Consider the following 24,154-nt stretch of genomic DNA (forward strand, 5'->3'; position numbering starts at 1 on the left):
AGTCTGAATTCTGACTTCCGTAAATTTCCGTAAATATGGAATATACTGTGTATTGTAATATTTATGATTACAGATAAGAAAGATAAATGTTTCCACCCCCCAATCTGTTATTTGTACCTCTTTTAGGGGGGATGAAGTCATAATTGTGGGGGGTCAAAGCCCCCCGTAATTCGCATTATGTTCACAGGTCTCAGTAAGAAATCAATCAGACAGAATGCTGCTGCTCCTCACTGACACTATGAAGGTGTAGCACATTACACCGGTCCTTACATTACTGCACTGGCTCAATGTGTCAAAAGATATATTTTAATATCTTATAATTGACCTTTAAAGGACTAAATGGTATCTGGCCTGTATACATCTCTGATCTACTTGTACAGTACGAAGCATCCGGACCCCTTGGGTCATCTGGGACAGGTTTACTCAGTGTTCCCAGGGATCAAAAGGGATTTTTACGCCCCTGTAAAGCATTTTAATTGCCTTGTGTCTAAATGGTGCTACATAATTAAACTTGCCTTGAATATTAATGGATACCATTAGATTTTGTAAAAACATTGATGTTCCACTCATTCGAGAGAAGGCAGAAAATCTTATCCCAAAACTCAACACGATTACAGCTTAAAGTCGGACTTATCATTGTGAATTGTCTATCTTTCTGTTTACTTATATACAATTTTTATGATTATTTTGTCAAGTTGTTCTTGTACATTGTTCTTGGGATTAACTGTGAGTGTAACAGTGAAAAGAAAAGTTTAATTTCCCTCATCTGCTAAGTGCTGATGAAGGTTCTCAGTCATCCAGGTCATGGTAATTCTAAGTGCTATATTGTAGGCAGCTGGACTTGTTTCAGTTTCTTGAAGATGTTTCACTGTGGATGAGAGGTGAAACGTCCAAGATGGACATCCAAGAGGCTTCTTCCATTCTCTGAATCTCTTGGATGAGAGCTGAAACATCTTTAAAAAATCCAGTTGATATAGCACTTAGAACTCCTCTGTGAACTGCCACTGTGTTTGATAAAGCTGAATTTAAACTCAACACATGAAGCTGAATACTGATTTTACATTTATTCTACATTTTTCAGTTAAGAAATTGCTTAAATTTCCAATCATACTGTATTAGTCAGCACTTTCTGTGCAGCAGCTGCGCAATGTGAATGCACAGAAAAATGACTGGCACAGACACAAATGCTGTCAGTGCAGCAAAGTTTCTATACTTTTCTTCAAGTATAACAATTTTTTACACACTTTCGCTTCTTACCACAGCGACATGATCGACACAACATTATTCTGGTCTTGAGTGAAACCGAATACACCAGGTGTGTATTAAAGGGGCACTATGAAGTTTTGGAGATGAAATTCAAATTCAAACTCAGAATTTTAATATTTTAATATTAATGAGGTAATAATACCAGCACTAGGATGATTATTTTTTCCATAACTGAATAAACAATCTGTTCTCAGAGGAAAATAAGGTCCCCAGAACACTGTTTGAAACTAGAGAGGTGGCAGGGTCCACCAAATCTAAACAAAGCAAAACAGTATGAAATTGTGTTGTCAGTTTGTTTATTTAGGCATAAAATTCAGACACTGAGGGTCTTTCTCTTCTGATTAAAATGGGCAGTCTTTGTTTTTATATGTTTGGTGTGAGGTAATCCAAAAGTAACATAATAGTAATCAAGTGACATTACTTAATTATTATGATACTTGGATTAGGTTACATTTTTTTATTAGGTAATTAGTAACTGTACCTGAATACATTTGTAAAATAACCCTCCCAATCCTGTGTATATTTTGATATAACAACAGACATCTGTCCAAACTGCTGGCTGTTACTCTGTAGGAGATAATAGTTAATAGTTACACCACAGCAGCGGAACACATATCAGTACAGTACAGAAGAAATCTCATAGTAAACAAACACACATGCACAAAACACAGACCTGGTTTGATTATTTTATTTGAATTGAGCTTCCAAACCAAATTCCCTTGCAAGTTCACAGTCACTCCCTCCAGTGACTGACCACTGAATTATGTGCTTACGCTACATAATTTTGTTTTTAAAACACTGGTTTTAAAAGCAAGGGGACCCACTTTTAGGCCCTCATCATGTCAGTTGATTTGTGCCTACGTCGAGCACATTTCAATATTACAACATTCAAATGACCACAAACCAACTGACAGTGAAACTGTTGTTTTTGTGGGTTTGGTAAACACGCCATAGTCACTGGCCTGGCTCATGAAATACAGGGTGGTGAAAGACAGATGTAAGCCCTTTTGGCACTGGTTTACTTGATTTTCCTCTGAACTAGACCTCAACGTTTGTATTTGCGTGGAAGTATTTCACAAGGGGGGGTATAATCACATGTGCACAGGATGTATGTTAAACTGATGTAACCTGTATAGATAACTGAAAGTTCAGCCATAAAATTTCACTTCTCCTTTCTCATGAACAACAGTTGAGTGGAATTTAAAAATTGGAAATTTACTGTTGATGAGCTCAGCAACAGTAGCTTCAAGAGCCGACACAGGGACACGTCCTGCCAGACCATCTGTGGCATGCGCTCTGGTATGACTGACAGCCAGAATGGAGAAGACAGAAATCTCAGGTTGTAATGTTGATAGCGGCTTCAACACATTGATAAATGAAGAGGACTTGCGCGATGAGGGGTGTCCTCCTTACCCTTTCCCTTTCTCTGACCAAGGCATGCAAGAAGGTAAGTTCAAAAACAGATTCTGTCTGATTCTTTAACATCTGTACCAAAGTATGTTGAAATATAACAACGCATGAAAAACGTCTGATATGAGTTGGTGCAGAGTGAATGGGTTGCATGTGTCTAAGATTTTTATTATAATAAACAACACTTATATAATAAAGCACATGTAAAGCTCAGTGACGTCTACAATAAAATATCTTGTTAAAAGAGTACAATACAGTAGTAGTACAGTTTCTTGCTTTATGATATTGATTCATTCTCTCTCTGTCCAGCACCCAGATATAGTATGACACCTTGGAGAAATCCCAGACTGCCTGCAGTGAGCCTGGTGCTACTCGCTGTTGTTCTACTCATGGTTGATATCGGCCTGGGGATCCACTGTAAGTCAATGTTTGTGTGCAGTGCTCACTGGAATTATTGGTTAGGGCTGCAGCTAAGGATCATTTTCATTATCAAATAATCTGCTGAATATTTTCTCAATTCATTGACAATGGCTTGTATGTAACATCCGAAAATAGTGAAAAATATCCATTGCAATTTCCTGGAGCCCAAGGAGTTGACAAAGAAGCCATATTTGCCTCAAAAGTGGCTTCTCATTCATTTTTTAATGAAATTTAAACCCATTGTGTTCATAAATTATTCATGATTTTGGAGTGTAAATAATTACAAATACATAAATAAATACGTACTCTGGCTGAGGGGTTTGAACAAGAAGAGACACTTTTATCCATCTCTACTTATAAATTCCACCTCTGTAGTCCTGTGGATTACATATCTTGTGGTTTTGTTTATTCTATATTTGGGAGGTTTACATTTAGATCAGGATGTGGATCCTATAAGGGTGGATTAGATATAAATGTGTCACTTACATGTTTTTGTCCGAGATTATTTTAGAGGGAGAATCTGAGAGAAAAATAGTTGAATAAAGAATCATAACAACTTGCTACAGTAACACTGTTTGTCCTCAACACTTACAGACAACGACCTCAAAGGTACCCACCTCACACTTGAAGATACAGAACGCATCGGCCATGACTTGAGAGATCTCCAAGACACTTACAAAACCGCCATCGATTCCATGAACGGTTTCAAGAAGCAGCTGGACAGTGAGATGAGTCGTCAGACACAAACCAACTGGGAGTTTGAACACCAGACAAAAAGAAAAACAGACTACGACAAAGCTATTGCTAGAGCGACAGAGGACATCGCCTCACTGAGATACCACTTACCGATAACTAGTGAGAACTGTTTTACTGTCATTGCACATCATAAAAAAGTTAAAAGCAGAATGTGTTTTTATAGTTTCATATGTTTGTGTTATTCACTGTTATTTTCTTTGGCAACAGGGGATGGCTGCAGACTCTGTCCACCAGGATGGATTTTAAGGAACTCAATGTGTTACTACTTCCCTTTCTCTAACATTGATGGGACGAAGTCGTGGCCAAAAGCCAGAGAATTCTGCCAAAGATATGGAGGTGACCTTGCAATCATAGACAGTAAAGACAAAGAGGTAAATAATCAACATTCAATTCACATTTCTCTGCAACCCTGTTTATGAAAGTCTTTTTAATTTGTTTATATTTCCTCTTTGTTAGAACGCAACTGTGACTCACTTGTTAAAAAAGCTGGACCCAGAAGTCAGACTGGGTTTTTGGATGGGACTGAGAAATACCGAGGTGAAGGGGATTTGGAAGTGGTTGGATGGAAGGACACTGGCTGAGGGGTAAGAGTTATTTATGTTACATGTAAGGATCGACCGATACATCGGCCGGCCGATATATCGGGCCGATATTTGCGTTTTTTACGCGTATCGGCATCGGCCGATTCGCTCGTGGGTTCGCCGATGTTTTTTTCCGCGGGATGATTTACAGACAGGCATCCACGGGCAGCTCTGTGTTGCCGGAAGACCCTGCAGCACATGCAGACCATGGATCTATAGATCCATGATGCAGACGCGTTACCCCTCCCCCACTGGAAGAGTGGTGAAAGCAGCATTGCCCAGGAGGCTGCTTCAGAACAACGGTAAGTTTTAAACTTTCAATTAGCCTCTAACTGTTAAACTTAGTTGAAATATTAGTAATGAAGTAATATTAGTAGTAATGTCAAAGTTGTCAATTCAGTTCCATCACATCGATGAGAGATTTAACTGGAACTATGAGAGAAATGTTTTGTACATGGTTGAATATTTATTCCTTTTAAAGTTGATAATGCCGTTTAAAACTTAAACAATTTGTTGCTTAATGTGCTTCTGACATCACACTTATTTTCCTGCTGATTTATGTTCTGGTGCTGCCAAACCTGACAGCATAGTAGCCTAAGACATGATCACTTTATTTTGTGCAGAAAAAATGAATTATACCTATCTTATCAGCAAGCAATGCATCATCAAGGCTGTGTTGTAGATATTGATGAAAGGGTGATGATATGGGTGATATGAATGTAAGATGATGCCAAAAATATTGATACTGATTGATACTAATCTGTGTTTTTATTTATTCTTCATACAGATGGCTGAACGCAAGAACCCGGTGTGGCAACATTTTAGTGAACCCACTTCACGGAAGGCTAGGTGTGTCATATGCAATTCTGTGAGCAATTGGTGAGCATGGGGGCTGAAAAAGGAAAAGCTAAAAATACTACAAATATGTGTTATTTCATAGACATTACTTGAATAATTAAAAGCACCAAACACTTTTTTTTCATTTTAAAGTATGTGTGGTGTAAAGTTGAACAAAGCTGTTGAATCCTACTGTGTACAGTAGTTGTTGTTTTATTTATGTTACAGCTTAAGCTTAAAATTTTACTGTTCAATAAATGTTTGTTTAAACTTGAGACCTGTTATCATTGTGTCATTTTGTTTTAATGTAAATTGAGGGAGCAAAAGCAGAATCGGCCCCAAAAATCGGCCCAAGAAAATCGGCAGTCCATAATCGGTCATCGGCTAAGGGTGATGGAAAAAAATCGGTTTCGGCATCGGCCCTAAAAAACCCATATCGGTCGATCCCTAGTTACATGTTGTATTTGTAAGAAATCATCAGCATAACGTTGCACTGCTGGTTCAGCTGCTGGTTCAGCTTCTGGTACATCAGTCAGATATCTCGCAGGGAAGTTTTTCACAATTTCAGTTTAAATTTTTACAAACTCCTCCAAGCTCCAAGCTATTTTTCACTGTGCACTATAATGGATTCAAGTTGTTTTTGATACAAACACAGTTAGCAGCCTGGAAGTTAGGAAAATGCATTCATCAGTAAAAACTGTACATGAAGCAGTTAGACAGATTTTGCTTACACACACAGAGGTGTCAAAAGTACACATATTCTTTAGTCAGTGGCACAGATACTTGAATCAACTCAACTGAAAGCAAGAAAGTACAGGCTCTGAAATGTACTCGATGTATAAAAGTAAAAAGTATCCCTCTGAAGGACATTTCTACTGCCCGTTTCTGTGCAAAGCTACGGGATCTGTCTGTTTCCTTCTCGTTAAGTCTGTTACTTTGTTCCGTCTTGCTACGACTGCCTTGCATGATATGCACTGATAGGTTGAAACCAGTCTTATGATGTTGGGAAAATAAAAATAATCCATAAATGCCTGCACTAAATCTAAAGTAACACATTTTTTAAAATGTAAGGAGTATAAAGTACAGATCTTTGTGTTAAAGTTAAAAGTTGTAAGAACTTAATACTCTAATACTAAAGTACAGATACCTGAAAAATCTAAATACATTTTGCATAATATTTGTACTTTGTTACTTCCCTCCACTGTACACTCATGCAATTTTGGACTATATATATGTAAAATATTTTTAAGCTGTGTCTCTGTAAAGCAACCTATCATTTGTTCCAGGTACTGGATGGATGGAGAGCCAAACAATATCGATCCTGAGGTCTGTGTTGCGGTGTATGCCAAAGAAAACTTCTTCAAGGCTTGGAATGATGTTCGATGTGATAGCACAAGGATGAAATGGATTTGTGAAAAAGCCCCAACTAATGTGAGCTAACTGTGTGTGCTTGCCGCATTTGCTTGCAAGCTTAACTGTGTTCATCAGTATATTACAATGCAATTAAGACACATTTCTGATGTAACCATTGCCATAGTGTTTTCTTTCTGTAACTCTCCCAACATACGATCTGTTTGTATATTTACTGCTTTCTAAAAATGCATAAAGTCATTTTGCTTCCCTCAGACAGAGCCAGGCTAAATGTTTCGCCCTCCTTCCAGTCTCTGTGCTAAGCTGAGCTAACCAGCTGTTGGGGTGTAACACTGTACAAACATGACAGTAGTATCAATTTTCTCATCTAATTCTCGGACTGAGAACTGTTTATTTGCAACTCAATCACCAGAATAAATGTTGGCAATGTACATTTCTTCGAACCACAAATATGTTGAAACATTTCTTGCATCTTTACATTTCTTTAGGTCCAATTTTCTATTTTATGTTGTGACAACTTTGTGCTTGTGCTCTGGTTACGTTTAGGCACGAAAAAGACTTGGTTAGGAAAATATCTTGTTCTGGCTTGAAATAACTGTTTCATTCACCAAAAATACAGCTTGAGATGTCTCATCTTCCCATCCAAAAAAAAAACACAACTAGAAAGTGACCTGAGGTCTCCATAAACATATCCAGTGGTGTCATGCTTACAAATGTAGAAACATATCCTCAATCTGGTCACCATCCTGATATGACAGGTCATAAACATGTGATATGAATGTTATACGACTCGTTTTGTGGAAATGTCAATATGATATGTAGGCCTTTATGTGAACATGCAGATTTTTTTATTCTGCATCTGGGCTGATATTTAAATAAGGTAAAGCACCTCACAAAACACAAACTTTTGATTTCACTTATTTACTATGTCTTAATTGGTCGACAAAGTTGATTTTCTGTTGAAACACACAAAAAAATCGCAAAAAGTTGTTTAACACTCATTTGAATGTTGGAATTGGAGGAAAAAAATGTTAAGAGAACCTTGGGCAATGACCTCGAGTAGCCTCATACTTTGACTGATTTGACACATTTCAATGGATTGCAGTACTGTGCTGTGAATAACATTATACAATTTCAGGGCTGGACATTAATGGGAGAAGTTTCTCAAATAACCAGTTGCAATGTCAGCAAAGAAATACAGAATAATATGGAAGTACATTACAATCACAGAAAGAAAGAAAATCTGGGCGTCTTGAATTCTGTAATAACTATGACTCAGCATCTTAAAAATGTGTTTCATCTGATGTGAATTTTCTAAATGAGTGAGCTGACAAAGCATTGTATTTGAAAAAAAAAATGCAGAAATGTTTGATGTTACAGCAATCTGTATAGTGACTCACAAGCACAGTGTCAACAGTATCATATTTTAAGACTTGAATGTAAAAATGAGTTGTATCACAGTTTTGTTAACATTTAAAGTGATATTATTTAGTACTGATACTGGTAACTTTTTAGCTTTTTAACAACTACAATCTACACATACACACAAAGCATCCAGACCATGGTCCAAACACACACACACTGACATGCACCTTATCACTGGTATAAGCAGGAGACAAGCAGATCAATATAGACACTACTTGCAACAGTCATAATGGACACCACGCAGTCACAGTCAGAACCTGAGGACGAAATGTCGTCTCAACAGGAGATTTCTCAAGATTTTAACACACATGGACATTCAGGCTCTCATCATAAAACATCTGGACAAGGTACAGCTGGCTTTAAAACTATCTACTGCAGTTTCTGACCAATTTCTTACTTCTGTTACACCGCTATTTACTCTACTCTCTCTCAAACTAACGCAGTGTGATTTCAGGTCAATCAGTGACCTAGAATTTTGTGAAACACACACAACAACATACTATAAAGGTTTTAAGTCAGGTGAACATTATCCAGGTCTGTTTACAGAGAAACGTTGGTCTACGTTTTCACAACACCGAGTGGTTATACTGAGTCTGGGCCTGCTGAATGCAGTTCTGCTGTTAACCGCTGCTGTCATTGGGATTTACTGTAAGTATAGTAGTGTTACAACTGATAATCTAATGTACAATCTTTCCTCAGTAGAATCTGGATCAATTGACCTAAAACAATATCAAAATATGGATATGCAAGATTATATTTCCAATTGTAGAAATTAATTGTATTCTACATTAATTGTTATTATTATTAATATATTTTATCAGTCAACATAAACTGTATGTGTATGTACATTAAGCAGTTGCCTTTTCAAAGCAGTTTCTTTTAATACGAGTGCGCATTTGACTCCTGTGATAGATTCAATGTGCATCTTGTCAGGCAACGAATGATTTGATGCAGCTGCAGACACTTTTAAGCAGCAAATGGATTCATGAGATTGGAAGTGGCTTAAGGAGAAAATAACCATTAAATTATCTAGTTTTACCACAATTCCTCTTTGTTATTATGAGTTTCTCTTCCTCAGGTGCCAAAGCCCAAAATGATTTCCTTCAGGGTCCCAATTCAGTTGCTACATCTCTCATCCTTGAGAAGAACTATCTCCGCAACCACAGCGGTATCAACAAAGCTAAATTGGAGGCCCAGACAGCACTGGTGAAAGAGCGTGCCAACCATATCCAACTAAAGATGCAAGTGAAGCAGCAGAAGGCCCTCACTGACAGCTTTCAGGGACAGATCGAGACACTTCAGGCACAGAGGGCAAATCTGCAGACGAATAAAACTACCTTAGGTAAGGCAGACTGTACAGTAAACCTGTACAATTTATGTATTTGTTATTCCTCATAGTATATTTTAGAAATTATTTCAAAAGCTCATAAAAGATCAAGGATCACTTTTTTTTTGTACTTTTCCCAATCTCCTGTTGCAACAGAGGAAAACTGTGGCAGATGCCGACCAGGATGGATTGTCCTTAAATCATCCTGCTATTATTTTTCTTCTCGCGATGTGTCCAACTCCAAAAAGAACTGGTTGGACAGCAGAGCAGACTGTATAAAACAAGGAGGTGACCTGCTTGTGATTAATAACTTGGAAGAGCAGGTGGGTCAAAAAACAAATTAAAAAAAAATGTTTTAGCCTCACAGGAATTTTTAAGGTCACATGTCACAACAATACAGTCATCATCCACAGTCACAGCCCAAGGACAGCCATGGTTGCAAAAACACGGGCAGAGCTGATGCGGAAACACGTGGGTGGACCTTGTTCAGTCTTCTAAGAGCTAACCAATCAGAGCAGACAGGGGTATTTGGGTGGGGGGGGCCTTAAAGAGACACACTCAAACAAAGTGTTCAGACTGAGGATGAATAGAGGTGCTGCAGCGATTGACAGTATGAGAAAATTTTTTTATTTTTTGAACATTAAAGCATGTAAACATGTTCTAGTAGGCTGCCAAAACAAAAGTTTGTTGTGTTATATCCAGCCCCCTTGTTGAGAGTAGGAAGCTCAATGAGAAGAAACCTTTGAAGTCTATTTGTTCATACAGTACAAGAAACTTGAAAATGCCAAGTTGCTTTTCTCCTTTGCTTTCTTACAGCAATTCATGAATGACAACTTGCCAAAGCTGAGCTTTTCCATTTGGTGGCAGAACGGATATTGGATTGGCCTCACTGATGTTGTGATGCAGGGGACGTGGGTCTGGGTTAACAATAAGACTGAGGTGGAAACAATGTAAGCAGTATTAGCTTACTGACTTTCAACACCTTTATATAGTTTGTGACATTATATATACATGACAAACCAATATAGTAATATAATATACTACATTTTTTTAATGATTTTGTTTTGTTCAAGGTACTGGAGAACCGGACAGCCTAACCCTACTGGATCTCAGAGTGGGAACTGTGCTGCTTTCTATTACTATGCTGATAACGTAAAGACATGGTACAATGGAAACTGCCATGACCATCAATTTAACTGGATTTGCGAGATGGAGCCAAGCTAGACAAGAAACTTCCCATATGTAGTTATTTTAAAGTTTAACACTTTCTTCAGGTATATATGGAATGACAACAGGCACCTGTGTGCAGTGCTAGTATGCAGTAGACAATGCCTTTTTTCTCATTTTTGTTTAAGCAGAAAATAACTATTCGCAGTGTGAAAATGCCAAAAAATCACAAATTGATTAATTCCCCTGAGAGCCTATAACTGTAACTGAATAACCAATCTTATAAAGCACATTATGTCCAGTTGTATGTGGAAAAAAATGTCATGCTTTGACGAAATAAAATTAAAGTGAAACCTAAAGAAAGCTTGACTGGTTTTGTGATCAGAAAATGACATTGCTCTTCAAATTACCGGCCTTCCCTGTAAATATTTAACTAATGAACCAGATTTTCTGTTTGTGATGTTACACACACCAACGCACAGGGCAATGTCCTGACAAATAATCTCTCCTGGACAAATATGTCAGACTGCTCTCGTCTAAACAGTCAAAATGGAGGACGCAGAAAGTTCAGGTGGTACTTTTGATGGTGCATATAACAAACTGATTAGTCAAGAGGACTTCAGCGCAGATGACCATCCTCTCTACTCGAGCCAAGAGAAGCAACAAGGTATAGTGAATGAAAAGTGAATTAATTTGGGCGACATTGACAAGAATCTTTGTATGAATAATCTGTTCTTTGATACTGCTACCGGATTCTAAAATAGTACAGGAAATAGTATTGGCAACTTCATTTATAAACATGTTTTGCTATAAGTTATTAAATGCATCTTTTTCATCGGTTTTATCGTCTGTAGAATATACAGATAAGGGACAAATTAAAGGAAAAAAAGTCTGAGTCTGAGTGCAGTCCCAGAACCATCTTCGCTCAGTGTTTTTTTTCATTTTTTTTTTACCTTTGTCAACCATTTGTTTTTTATTTGGTTAATATTGAACTATACTGCTATGTTTATGGCCTTGGTATTGATCCACCACTTCTCTGTGTAGTGTCCATGTCCATGGTGAGACCTGAATCCCGTTTGGATCATTACAAGCGGCTCACAGTCGGTCTCGCCGTGCTGGCTGTCATTCTACTGGCAGTCGATATTGGCCTGGGAGTCTACTGTAAGTTACAGTTAACCTATAAAACACTCCTAGATTGACAATATTGTGAAAATGTTGTGGTGTTAGATATAAGGTGACATTACATGAACAATTAATAACATTCAATTTATTACTTTCACATGTTTTATAATGTTTCAGCCACTGAATGAAAGGTTGAAAGTAAAGTTTGTCTTCCAACAAAAGCAAAGTCAGCAAGAGGTGCAGCCATTGAAAGTTTAAATGTAATTTAACAAGGGGTGGTATGTAACTAAGTACATCTACTTAAATACTGTACTTTAGTGCAAATTTGAGGTACTTAACTTGAGTATTGAAGGATTCAATTCAATTGTTCCTTTATGGGTAGAGAAAAGTGTCCGACTTCTTAAACTAAATAAACTATTTAAAAAAACATCTTAGATTAGCTTGGAAAATACTGACAGGGCACTGCATATTAAGTAAATTTCCTTGTGATACTTCAAGCTACATTTTGCTGATAATAGTTCCACTGAGGAAAGGTTTTGAATTCACAAGTTTTACTAGTAGTGAAGTATTTTCAGTGTGGTATTAAAGGGTGTTATTATTGTTTAGGCATAAAAAAAATCATCTTCCTCTTCTGATTAAAATTTAACTACATAGTGCACCTTTAAATATAGCAAGTAAAGTAAATGTACTTTGTCACATTTCACATTTCTGACTGTATGTGATTGTATATGTGATGGAAAGTGTGTAAACAGGCATTTATGCTGCTAAAACTTAAAGTGAGACTCAACTACATCTTCACCACATACAGACAGAAAACTCACTGATGCGGACCGTACTGTAATGGACATCAGCGGTGAGGTGTCCAAATTGCAGGCTACATACAACACTGCAATCCAACGCAGGGATGAAGCCAAGAAACAGTTGGCACAAGAGATCAGTGAGCAGCAACTAACCAAGTGGGAGCTTGAACACGAGAAGAGAAGAACTAAAGACTACGAGAAGCAGACTGACAAAATTAGAATGGACATTGCAGCGTTGAAATCCCATATGCCAATGATAAGTGAGAGTCGTTCTTTTTTTAATGATTTTATGTCTTATCAAGGTATAAATACATGATAATTGTGGCCTAACCGACAACACATCATGTCTCCGTTTTCTTTGGTTACAGAGGAGGGCTGCAGACACTGTTTACCAGGATGGACTTTCATGAACTCACTGTGTTACTACTTCGCCTTCTCTGAAGCTATTTCACGCAGATCATGGCTGGAAGCCAGACAGTTCTGCACAAGACGAGGAGGCGACTTGGCAGTGGTAGACAGCAGAGAGAAACACGTAAGACTCGACATTTAGTCAACATATTTCCACACAAAAATCTGCATTTCCTTTCTTGTAACTCTTTTTGATAATGCTTAAGAATTTATTAGAGGTCAGTGACATTGAACCCCACAAAATAAATGGATATATACATGTTTGTGTGTGTCTGTGTTTGTGTGTTTCCGGTGTTGTCAGCTGGCAATAAGTGAATTGATAAATAATTATCAAGACCCTTCGAGAGCTATAGGCCACAGTGGCTTCTGGATTGGATTGAGAGATGTGGAGGACGAAGGGATTTGGAAATGGCGGGATGGAACAAGACTGTCTGAAGGGTAACAGTTATATGTGTACATTCTGAAAAATGCAACAGTAATTAATCATTTGTTTAAAGATACAGTGACAAAGCAGTAATTATGGCTCAACAAAGTAACCTATCATTCATTTCAGGTACTGGAATGATGGAGAGCCCAACAACAGTGGCAATGAAGACTGTGCAGCTACATATCCCAGGAGCAACCCCTTTAAGTCCTGGAACGATGCTCCATGTAGTCATGACCTGAAATGGATTTGCGAAATGGCACCAAGACTCACGAATTAAAGTACATTTAAAAAAAAAAACATTTACTTCATGTCTAATTGTTTGAATGACAAATTGACTCTGCCTTAGAGGCTTTTACACATCATCCGATTTGTTCTTTTTATTGTCTGTTGGGACTACAAAACAGTCAGGAAGTTTGAAATACAGAAAATACATCTGATTTACGAAATGAATTATAAAATGAGCAAATTATTCTCCTGCAATAAATAAAATATTTACCTTTACTATATACATATATTTTGTATTTGCTATACAAATCTGCACATTAAGTTACCAGTTCATCAGGGAAACATACAGCTTCACATGAATTGTACATTCCTACATGTCATTTGTTGTGTGACATAGAGTCAGGTTTCTAAGTTCATCTAACAAAAGTCACAGACATACACAACACACAACAGAGATAATAAAACCGGTAGAGTTAACTTAACCACCGGAGCTAGTGTACCATTTGATAAACAAACACAAATCAAAACTAACAGCCATTTGTTGACTTCCATGTCTGAATAACCTACCGACCTTCCAGTATTTAAATGAACTAATGTTTTGAAGCAGTGCAGAGTCTTGGACACCTACGTTATTCTAACTGCCCCTTGTTTCCTCAGAATGCTGGTCAGATGCTCACAGCACCGCAAAGTGCTGCCGAAGTTGCTTAAGAAGCTGTTGAGTGTCGACATGCTCGGGAAAGGAGTCCTCGGACTTCTGGGCCGCAGTGTAACTGCTCTGAAGATCTCCGATCTGAACACAGATAAAACATCATGGAGATTATACTTTGTCTTTTTAACTACTGCTAATGTTCAGATTAATTAAATAGTAATAAATTACCTTTTCAGAGAGAATGGAGAGATTGAAGTGTGGCTCATACATATGAGGGGCCAGCGATGCAGCGGTCTGCAGGAAGGCTTTAGACTGGATCAAAGATAGGACAACCATTAATATCACAGACAGTATAATATTTCATCAAAGTTTATCTGGATAAGAACTCTGCACTGTATTTCTTCATTTAGATTGGGGTTGCATCTGAGGAATGGATATCCGCTCAGACATCATCCTGACATCTTGTTAGATCAGTGGCAGTTAAACTGCTGTTAAAAATGTACTGGAGAATGTATATAAACAGCCTTCAGGGCATGATGCAGTGTTGCAATCAAACTAAAATAGCTCCCGTTACATTACTCTGGTGAGAAAATAACATCTATTTTTCATATTTTTTTGCAGCTAGGTGAGACTCAGGCCTGGGAGCAAGAACACAATCCATGCTGTTCTGGGATAACCCCATTTTCATACAACAGCCCTCATAATATTTTGTCTCACATCTTATTATCAATGCTTAAATAATTTAGCACCCAGCTCTTGGTTGGTGCAATCGGTGGCTTATAGCTTGCTGGATTTATTGTGTGAGTGTAACCTTAAAATGAAGGAACATTTTCAAACAGTCACTACTGTGCTTGGTGTATATAAGAAATAGTCTTTGGTAACACAGACTACATTAAAATTTAATCATAATCTTGACATTTTAATGGTTCTTTAATAATAGGCTGTGTTACATTTACACAAAGGGCTCCATTATGATCTCACACCTCATATTTTAACCGTGTACTAAAAGCTCTCTGACTCAAAGACACATCTTCACCTGTTCGACACGACCTTTGCGCAGCTCCAGCACAGCCAGGTTGTTGTAGGCCTCAGCATGGTCATTATTAAAAGCCAAGGCAAGTTTAAAACACTGGTAGGCCAGTGTCAAGTCCCCTATGCCCTGTAAATATAAAACATATGCACTTTGTACCAACTTCTACTTGTATGTCGTAAGCATGTGAGCTCTACATGCTAAAAGTCAATATTCAATTTATTTTATCAAATTATCAGACATTCTGGGATATTTTTTTAGGGATTGTGAACTCACCACAGCCACGTGTCCAATGTTGTACCACACATCCGCCTGCTCTTCATCATTGGCCACCAGGGCCAGAGCCCTCTCAAATGAGGACAGAGTCATGTCGTACTGCTGGGCGTAGAAGCAGCACAGGCCCAGGTTGTTGTACAGCTGGCAGTTATACACCCCCATCTGGAGGAGCCGTCTAGCAATGGGAGAAGCTTATTGAATCACAGATGGGATATAGCTTCTCATTACCTACACTGTAACAATACAGTACATAAATTATTCATAAAAGCTTATCTGACCTGTAGAAGCGTAGGGCGATCTCAGGCTGATCGGTGTAGAAGTGATTGCTGCCTATACAGGCTATGGCCTCCACATGAGTGTTGTCCTGCTTCAGGACATCTTTGTAGTACTCAGTGGCTGATGGAATGTTGTTCATCTCCTGTGACAGTATAACAGTGTAGACAATACGTATGGTTTCCTTGCATCTGCAGTGAGAACTCAGTGGACTCTATAGTAGGGATCATAGTGACATACTGTACCTCATGTATGCGAGCGATTCCTGTTAGAAGGGTAACCTCACCGGGAAAGTGGTCTAGGCCTTGCTTGAAAAGGTTGAGTGCTGTTATTGGTTGATCCAGACGCTGATACACCTGAGGAAAAACCACAAGCAAACATTTAGCTCATAGAAAGAATATTTTCCATTGCAAAACAACTTAGTTATGTGTTGTAATGCTGTGATATCAGTACCTTCGCAAGGTAGAGATATGTATCCACCACCTCCTGGTGATTGAGAGCTGATCTAAACTGTTTTTCTGCTTCTCGATATAAGCCAAGTCTGCAACGTTCAGATGCATGAGTCATTACATAGATTGTAAAAATGCAACTTCATTAAATATCAGTTTGTGTAGCTCAAACAATGTGGATGTTTGTGAGTTGCTTGCCTGTAGTAGCATTTCCCCAGCTGAACTTTCCACCACCAGTCTTTGAACTGAGCATGTTCAGTAGCTTGAGCAGCCAAATCTAAAGCCTGGACAAGAAATATGAAGTTTGTGTTACTTGAATGACAGTCAACAATCTTACAATGTAATGCAAACCAGTTTGTTTTATAACTGATTTATACAACACTTACATTTTTCACATCGTTTTCATGATGGAAGATGAACTCAAAAAGTGTCTGAGAAGGGACATTATAGTTATTTGACATGTGAGAAAAAAAAACAGTAATCTTGATTAATTTCTGCAAGTCACAGTCTCACCCTGGATAAATCAGGCTTTTGGGAATACTTTGCCAAATTCAGTCTTGACAAGTTTATAAATGGTCCATCTGGATTGGTTAACATAGAGGCCTGGAGAAACAGTGAAACAAGAGGTCATGGTTCATGGCTTTCTTCATTGTCTGTATGATTAAAAATAAACAGAAGCACTAATAGGTGAAAGGCATTGGTCTTACAACATTAATATCTAGTGGGGGAAATACTATGGACATGGATCAATGAAACACAAATATCACACTGGAAATAATTATTTAAAATGAAAGATAAGGAAGATTCTGTGTTTCAAATAAGTGCTCTAGTGAGAAAAGTATAGTTGCGTTTCAAACTTAGCTTCTCAATTCCTGCTGACTGACACTATTTTAGAAAAGTTTACTCACTGTTCCCAGGCGGATGAATCTCCCAGAAGCACTGGTGACAGGACGAGCAGTGCTAGCAGTGCGGGGAGTCTTGATGGCCTGCTCCATCGTCCCTGGGCGCCCTGACTGCGTGCTGGGCCTTACAAATCCTGTTATTGGACGCCCTGATTGTGTCATAGGCCTTTAATTCAGAAGGGAAAACTCTGATCAGGTGTTCCTTACTGTTACTTTGTTGAAAATATCATTAATGGCAAAAGTTTCAAGCCATTTTACAGGCAGTTGTGTGGTTGACAGTACCTGACAGCCTGTGTAGGACCTCCACCCTGACTTGTTCCAGGGAGCCTCAGTGATGTTCCAGGTCCTGGAAGAAAGTTAAGTCTCATCAACAGGACAAATTTAACCATTAAATTATTATTAGAATGAATGATCAATTTACTTAACTTTAAGGCACTGAGAAAAGTTGAAGCTTACGTGCAACTTGGGCAATAGAGCTCTCATCCAGCATCATCTCAGCAATCCCCTCCTGGTCGACTTCAACTTCATCTATGTATACCATCTCTGTAAGAGCACGGGTTTTTAAGCTCCATGCAGCCTGTGAGAGACATAATGTTTAGATCGTTAAAAGACCTCAGATATAGAAGTACAGATGATACAGCTAGGACCTATGTCATCTATCCACATGAAAAAGGATGGAAAGGGATGAGGGGAGGAACAGACTGCAGTCACTGTTACCTCTGTGATAGGCAAGGAGGAATCCTTAAGACAGCATGCAGTGAGTTAGTGAGAGAAGACGAAGTTGAGGACAGAAGTAAATAAGCAGGGTAAAGGAAAAATGAATAGGAGAGTGCAGAGGAAAATATCAATGAAAAGTGCAAACACTGCAATGTAATGACCATTAAATGACCCCATGTTTTAGCAAAACAGGATACATGCTGATTCAAAGACGTATCAGCAACTACAACGTTACCTAAATTAAATTATTATAAACTACAAGGACTCGACTAATCAGGATTATACAGCAGGGTCTACAGCTTTCCCTGTGCTAGCAAACAAGCAGGCTTTCCTTAATGGATAATCGCTAGCATGCTAGGCTAGCCCGGCTAACTACATCACAGTACCTGGTCGTACGGGTTGTCTTGTAATATTTTAGAGCAAATATCTGAACATTGTTGGAACTTTCGCCTCCTGAAATAGCTCCATGCCAGGAACAATGGGTCCATCGTCACCTCCATTGCTTTGGTATAGCGAAAACAGGTGTAGAAGTCGGCTAACAAGCTATTTAGTGAGGGGGGCGGTGCTTCTTCTTCTTCTTCTTCTTCTTCTTCTTCTTCTTCTACTATTTATTTTCTTCTGCTTCTTTTCTTCTTCTTCTTCTCCTTCTTCTTCTTCTTCTTCTTCTTCTACTACTACTTCTTTTCTTCTGCTTCTTTTCTTCTTCTTCTCCTCCTTATTCTTATTCTTCTTCTTCTTCTTATACTTCTTCTTCTTCTTATTCTTATTCTTTAGTTTAATGGCGGATCGCAAACCACCGTCTAAAGGTGAATGCCGCCACCTACTGTACCGGAGTGAGCAGCTTCAGGGTCTCAAGTACTTCAGGTTAGATTCTACAAGTACATGATTAATAATAATACCAACCCCCCCACCCCAAAAATTAAATAAGGAAACAAAAACAAACACACAAAAGAATATCATATATTATAATCTAAACCTGAATCCTTAAAAGAAAATAAAGAGAGCCTTGTAACATCCCCTCATTTTGTCACTAATCCCTAAAATTATATACATGAAACTAACCTAATAAAATTAGTAAATTAGCAGCTGCTTGTATTTTCTGGTGCTTATTGTGATGATAGGAAAAATAATATTCTTGGTTTAAAACTTACTCCAGAATGCTGTTGTGTATGAACAGATATGAAGCAAGTGTCCTCCTCATCTTTAAATAAATAATAATTTGGGACATCTACAAATCTTGAAACAGGAGGGTTATATGAATACGCACTGTATTGTGTTTAAATGGAGCTTAAATGGAGGAAGAAGTCATGTATTGTATTTTAAAATATCCAATCCAGTTATTAGTAAGTTTGCATATTTAATCATATTATCATCACAGCTAGATACATGGTGGACTACCTGCAGATAACCATTGAATAAGCTCACACTGACTATATAATGATAACTTTTATGGCTGTGACGGAGCGTCCTCTCCTGCTGTTTCCCCCTCGAGGAGGATCTCAGGATCTGATTGGACGGCGCGCTGATCCGTCATCTTTGCGGGCGGTGCTTGCGGAATAACAGCGCAGCTCCATCTTTGCAGGATTTGACAGGAGCTTTGACCTGTGTCGAGGAGGACCGCAAGCGAGCCCGGGGCTGAAGAAAGCACGAGTAGATTTCCCACAATGAAGACAGCGGCTTAGAAAAACCTGTTGTGTGCAATAGAGTCAGAGGGCTTTCATCCGAGCAGACGGCAAGACTCTTAAATTCACATGACCCTCACAAATGCCTCATTTCAACGCTCTCCCTGGACTGGTGGAAATGCAACGGAACTAATGGGACACACGGGCTTAAAATAAATCCTTTTTGGTGAATGACACTTTATCAGAAAACCTACGTGACAGCGACAGAGAGACACACACGGAAGTGCGGACATGGCTGACAGGACTGCTCCGAACTGCCACCTGAGACTGGAGTGGGTGTACGGATACCGGGGACATCAGTGCCGCAACAACCTGTACTACACCGCCGCCAAGGAAATAGTCTATTTCGTCGCCGGTGTGGGAGTTGTGTACAACACCCGGGAGCACAAGCAGAAATTCTACCTGGGGCACAACGATGACATAATCAGGTAGTGTAATGATGACACACATGATATAGTTTTGTTTCAGCACCTCGGACAGCTCCAGCAGCCACAGCAGAGCATGAACTGATACTGTAGTGTTGTCATTGTAGGTGCTGGTGTCACCTTGTGTAATGTAATATGATATTTTCTTTGAGGGGCACACGCCTTCTCAACAGCATTCCCCAGAGTTTGTGTGGGGGCTTCAGTGTCACTCCAGGTGGACAGGTGCTCCTAACCATTCTTCCAGATTGAAGGGTCGCCTCTGTCTCTCTCACTACTAGAGATTACACTGCTGCCACGCCTCATGTCACCTCTTGTAGTTGCTAGATTATTACATTAGTTATTATTATTATTATTATTATTATTATTATTATTATTATTATTATTACTATTATTAAAGATATCTCATTTGTCACAATATTAACACTGAGAAAAGCAGCATTTCAGCTGGTCAGAGAATGTGCCAATACAAAGTCTTTCTGTATATTGTTTTTCTCTGACTATTGAGCAAATATTCTGTATTTTTATGGACTTCTCAGATAGCACGCGGACACATTTCAACATGTCCTTCAAGCTTTCTGCGTGTCTCGTCTTTTCCAGCACCGATCTGAAAAATGCACTTGAACATAGCCGTCCTTGAAGTCATCCCTGAATTGGAGAGCTTTTCTGCGTGGCCAGACAAACCCTGAATCACCTGCTCTTTGATCAACACACAGCAAAGTCACCCATGTTACATCACGCACATGCAACGATCATCCCTGCCTTTTCTAACTGTTTCTCAGCATGCCACACACAACCTGTGTTCAACGCTCCAGCGCTTGTGTTGACATGTGTGTGTGGGTTGGCCGGGAGATGACTAGCATTATATACTGTGTCGGTAGTCAGCTGGGCTCCTGCTTCATTATTAATGGGACAATAGCGATACTAACCCTCCGCTGCCCTGTGGGTGAAGTGCATGAGTTCAAACGCTTAGCTGGAGAAGTCACTGACTGAACAGCAGTGTAATGTTTCATGCAAAAAATACAGCATGCATATGCGAAAAGCAATCCATCAAATTTGTCATCCGGGCTCACTGTTGCCAGCAAAATTGTGAGGTTTTGTAAGGTCATTCAATCTTTTGTTACCAAAGATCTAAAGCTCTTTCGTATAAATATCTTTATGATGTTTGCAGTACAAGTTACAGATCTCTTGAGCTGTCTGTTATTGTTGACACAGACCATGTAATTTATCTCAGAGAAAGGCTTAGCTCGCATTCTGGGATGGGATGGGACAATTACAGATATTATCGTGATATGGATCATGATAAAAACACTTGGGATGATCGTGGTGAATTTCCATTGAAAAAGCTGTCTGGCTTGCAAACGTACACTCCTATATAGATTCCTCAATTATTTTGTATTGCCACAAGGGTGGAGCCCGCATCTGTTCAGTCGTTCCAAAATCCTAAGCCTGTCACTGTGGCTGACGACAAGGCTTGCCCATGGTATCCCCCACAAAAAAGTTAAATCTGATGTGTGGAAATGTATTCAACACTTCCAGTTTGCATTCCCATCTCCGTTACAAAATGTAAGGTCAAGCGACTTATGAGTTCAGGTTTATATTGTGAATTGCAATTATTTTGGCCAGGATAATCATGACGTGAAATTTTCATATTGTGCCGTGCCTAGCGTGCATAAACACTTCCATTGACTTTGACTGCCACGGCACAATGAGCAATCCTCAGCAGATTCAGTGCTGAATAACCGTTGGACTGCTCTCACGTTGCACTAACTCATGTGGAAGAGATGCAGCCCCCTCAGATAGCTCGACGATTTAAATCCTTCTCTCTGTCCGTCTCCCTCTCTGTTGCTCTTATATTTCTTCTTCTTCTTGGTCTATTTTGGTTGCTGCTATATTTTGTTTGTGGGTTACATAAAAAAAAATGCTGCTTTACTTCATCAGTTAATTGCTGGTCTTGTTTCTCCCTTCTGGTTCTCATCTTGCCCTGCAGCTGTTTTTAACTGGTCTCCCAGTCTGATGTGGAGGAGCAACTAGGCAGGTTTTTGCATGACTAAGAGCGGACAAGGATGCAACATAGTCTGGCCTTACCTTGTGCATGTGTTGTTTTATGAGATAATGTAAATTCACAGGTTATTTGGCAATGACATAATAGGATTTTAATATGCTGTAGTTAAAACATGATTTCCCTGGAGCCGTGTTAGTGAAATGACTAGACAATTGTATAAACTGTTTCTTTCTGTAATTGTTCCACACTGTTGCAACTCAGATTTGTATTCCAGTTGAAAGAACCTGAGGCTAGTGGTTAAAACCTACAGTACAGGAGTTTGTCCATACCGCAAAGCTTAATCTGTCCTTTTTGAAGTGCAGTGCATGCTGACATGCAGGACATGTACCCACTGATCTGAACTATGCACGCGAATGCCTTCAAAACACAGACATGCAGTAAAAAATAAGCCAAATTGCCAAAAGGTGATTTGAGTGCGTGATCCCATTGAGTTCCCATGACTTCTGCTAAACATCTCTCACAATCCAGTCCAGATAAAGATGGGGAGGAACTTATTTGTGTCATCGCTTGTGTGTAAAAACTCAAAAAGGTGTGGGAGGAGAGGGTAGCATCAGGGTGCTACCTGCTTATTCATAGGTTCGGTCTTTGAAGGTATCTGCCTCTTAAATCTTACAGCGCTGTGTGTTGAAACTCACCAAATGAATTGCATGCGTGTTTTGTTTAAATCATTAAATTTTAAATTTTAAATTAAGGCAAAATTCTCATAGCCTTGTTAAACACTGATGCATTTGAAATGCTCAGCATCTCCTGTTTTGTTTAATTTGAAAATAGTAGTTGATACTTAACGAGAATATCAATGGGAATGTCACTTTCTGCACCAGAAATCAAGTATTGTCTTCATGCATCAGCATCAAAAAATGTCAAAAGAGAGCCAACCCTAGCATTTGTTTTCTGCTGCTCTCCAAGATGTGTTAGTACTGTACCTCTTCTTCAAAATCTTGGCTTATCCATGTTCTCTGTTATGATAGAGAGTGAGAGCTAATGGCAGCGACGTGTTATGGACACAGGAATAAAAGGCTGTCTCATATTACAATATCTTGTTAACTTTATGATGGACCACAGCCAGAGCTATGGATTATAGATGCCAGAGCAAGGCTGGTCTTGTTTCATTTAGCCTGGAGAGACAGATAAATATTAATAAATATTTTTTCTTGTTAGATTTAGCTGGAGTTGTCAGTGTTTAAATGAGTCAGGTATGGCAGAGGAGAGTCTTGCGCCTGCGAGCTGTATGAGCGAATGTGAGCTAACTCTGCATAATGTGTGAGGTAAAAAGTTCAAAACTGACAACCATGTTCTGTGAAATGTTTAATATACATGCAGTATAGTATATTTGGGTTTCTAACAATATTAATATTGCTCAAGTTAAAACTGTGCATATGAAACCAATGACTGGTGCATCAGGTGAGTGTGTGGGAATGAGACAATTATTGCTGACCATGATAGCTAATAGATATGATTCACATATCCCTGTTATCCACCTTCCTTTGATTTATTGTGGATAAATAGTATATAAATACTTTCCTGCTGCAAACTTCACAACTCATAGCTTTAAGTCATTGTTACCACAAAGAAAAAGTCAGTCCAATACAAAAAGATCGAGTGAGAAGATTGTAGAATAAGCACATCGTACCAAAAACCTTTACTGTTGGTGACAAAGCTGTCTTTTTCCTTCTTACCTTTACACCTTTTTTTCCATGTGCTCTGTGCAGAGAGTCAGTGAGATGCTGAGGTCTTATAGGTCCCATCATCACTGTGAGTAGCTGCCAGGCCACTCTGTGAAAGGAAGTGTGGTCTCTAAAGAGCAACTCTGTCTTCCCCGATTAGGATCCTCCCGAGTTCAGTACAGTTACTTAGTGCAGTGGCATGATTCAGCATTGTTGTTGCTGGGATTAAGAAAATAAACACGGATGGACGTCTCACTTAAGTTGTGTTATGAATGTTTTACAAAGATGAGATGGCGGATGCTGCACATGCTGTGATATTTTAGCCTTACTTGGAAACAGCCCGGATGTCAATGATGCCAAACTTTAGATTATTATACTGCATTCATGAGTTGATGATGACAAAAGTAATATATGTTTTGACATTTTTTTAGACCAACCGATTAATTGATTAATCTAGAGGGTAATTGGCAGATTAGTTGATAA

General features: G+C 38.8%; 5 protein-coding genes across 7 annotated transcripts in view; 4 read left to right on the plus strand and 1 right to left on the minus strand.

The window, feature by feature from the left end:
- The first annotated feature begins 2,430 nt into the window (after positions 1 to 2,430).
- On the plus strand, positions 2,431 to 7,091 carry LOC141010684 (uncharacterized). The gene is made up of 6 exons (XM_073483747.1): positions 2,431 to 2,713; positions 2,986 to 3,093; positions 3,691 to 3,951; positions 4,060 to 4,223; positions 4,309 to 4,436; positions 6,557 to 7,091. Exons 1-6 carry the CDS (start codon positions 2,584 to 2,586, stop codon positions 6,708 to 6,710), a joined length of 945 nt encoding a protein of 314 aa, XP_073339848.1. The 5' UTR covers positions 2,431 to 2,583; the 3' UTR covers positions 6,711 to 7,091.
- A 1,187-nt stretch (positions 7,092 to 8,278) lies between these two features.
- Positions 8,279 to 10,923, plus strand: LOC141010687 (uncharacterized). 2 transcript variants are annotated; one of them, XM_073483750.1, is made up of 6 exons: positions 8,279 to 8,413; positions 8,613 to 8,714; positions 9,145 to 9,408; positions 9,550 to 9,716; positions 10,210 to 10,343; positions 10,467 to 10,923. In XM_073483750.1, exons 1-6 carry the CDS (start codon positions 8,296 to 8,298, stop codon positions 10,615 to 10,617), a joined length of 936 nt encoding a protein of 311 aa, XP_073339851.1. In that variant the 5' UTR covers positions 8,279 to 8,295; the 3' UTR covers positions 10,618 to 10,923. The 2 variants fall into 2 exon arrangements, with proteins under 2 accessions (XP_073339851.1, XP_073339850.1); XM_073483749.1 differs by having other exon boundaries at positions 8,281 to 8,413; positions 8,601 to 8,714.
- Positions 10,924 to 11,091: 168 nt separating this feature from the next.
- LOC141010688 (uncharacterized) lies at positions 11,092 to 15,100 on the plus strand. Of its 2 annotated transcripts, XM_073483752.1 has the most exons (7): positions 11,092 to 11,227; positions 11,605 to 11,721; positions 12,491 to 12,742; positions 12,851 to 13,014; positions 13,192 to 13,328; positions 13,444 to 13,595; positions 14,200 to 15,100. In XM_073483752.1, the coding sequence occupies exons 1-6, from the start codon at positions 11,110 to 11,112 to the stop codon at positions 13,592 to 13,594; spliced, it is 939 nt and encodes a 312-aa protein (XP_073339853.1). In that variant the 5' UTR covers positions 11,092 to 11,109; the 3' UTR covers position 13,595; positions 14,200 to 15,100. The 2 variants fall into 2 exon arrangements, with proteins under 2 accessions (XP_073339853.1, XP_073339852.1); XM_073483751.1 differs by lacking the exon at positions 14,200 to 15,100 and having other exon boundaries at positions 13,444 to 13,823.
- On the minus strand, positions 13,680 to 18,579 carry ttc8 (tetratricopeptide repeat domain 8). Its single transcript, XM_073483748.1, has 14 exons — positions 18,225 to 18,579; positions 17,578 to 17,698; positions 17,404 to 17,467; positions 17,128 to 17,287; positions 16,733 to 16,822; positions 16,606 to 16,650; positions 16,418 to 16,503; positions 16,224 to 16,311; positions 16,016 to 16,126; positions 15,776 to 15,915; positions 15,498 to 15,672; positions 15,228 to 15,350; positions 14,420 to 14,503; positions 13,680 to 14,332 (listed from the first exon to the last, which is right to left on the minus strand). The coding sequence occupies exons 1-14, from the start codon at positions 18,336 to 18,338 to the stop codon at positions 14,216 to 14,218; spliced, it is 1,518 nt and encodes a 505-aa protein (XP_073339849.1). The 5' UTR covers positions 18,339 to 18,579; the 3' UTR covers positions 13,680 to 14,215.
- A 960-nt stretch (positions 18,580 to 19,539) lies between these two features.
- Positions 19,540 to 24,154, plus strand: part of eml5 (EMAP like 5) — a 38,523-nt gene continuing 33,908 nt past the window's right edge. Inside the window, exon 1 of the mRNA XM_073483943.1 lies at positions 19,540 to 19,948. Within this exon, the coding sequence (XP_073340044.1) occupies positions 19,752 to 19,948 (197 nt within the window). The 5' untranslated portion in view covers positions 19,540 to 19,751. The remainder of the gene's footprint in view (positions 19,949 to 24,154) is intronic.

This window comes from Pagrus major, chromosome 16 (assembly GCF_040436345.1).
Source record: "Pagrus major chromosome 16, Pma_NU_1.0".
In the NCBI taxonomy this organism is placed as follows: Eukaryota; Metazoa; Chordata; class Actinopteri; order Spariformes; family Sparidae; genus Pagrus; species Pagrus major.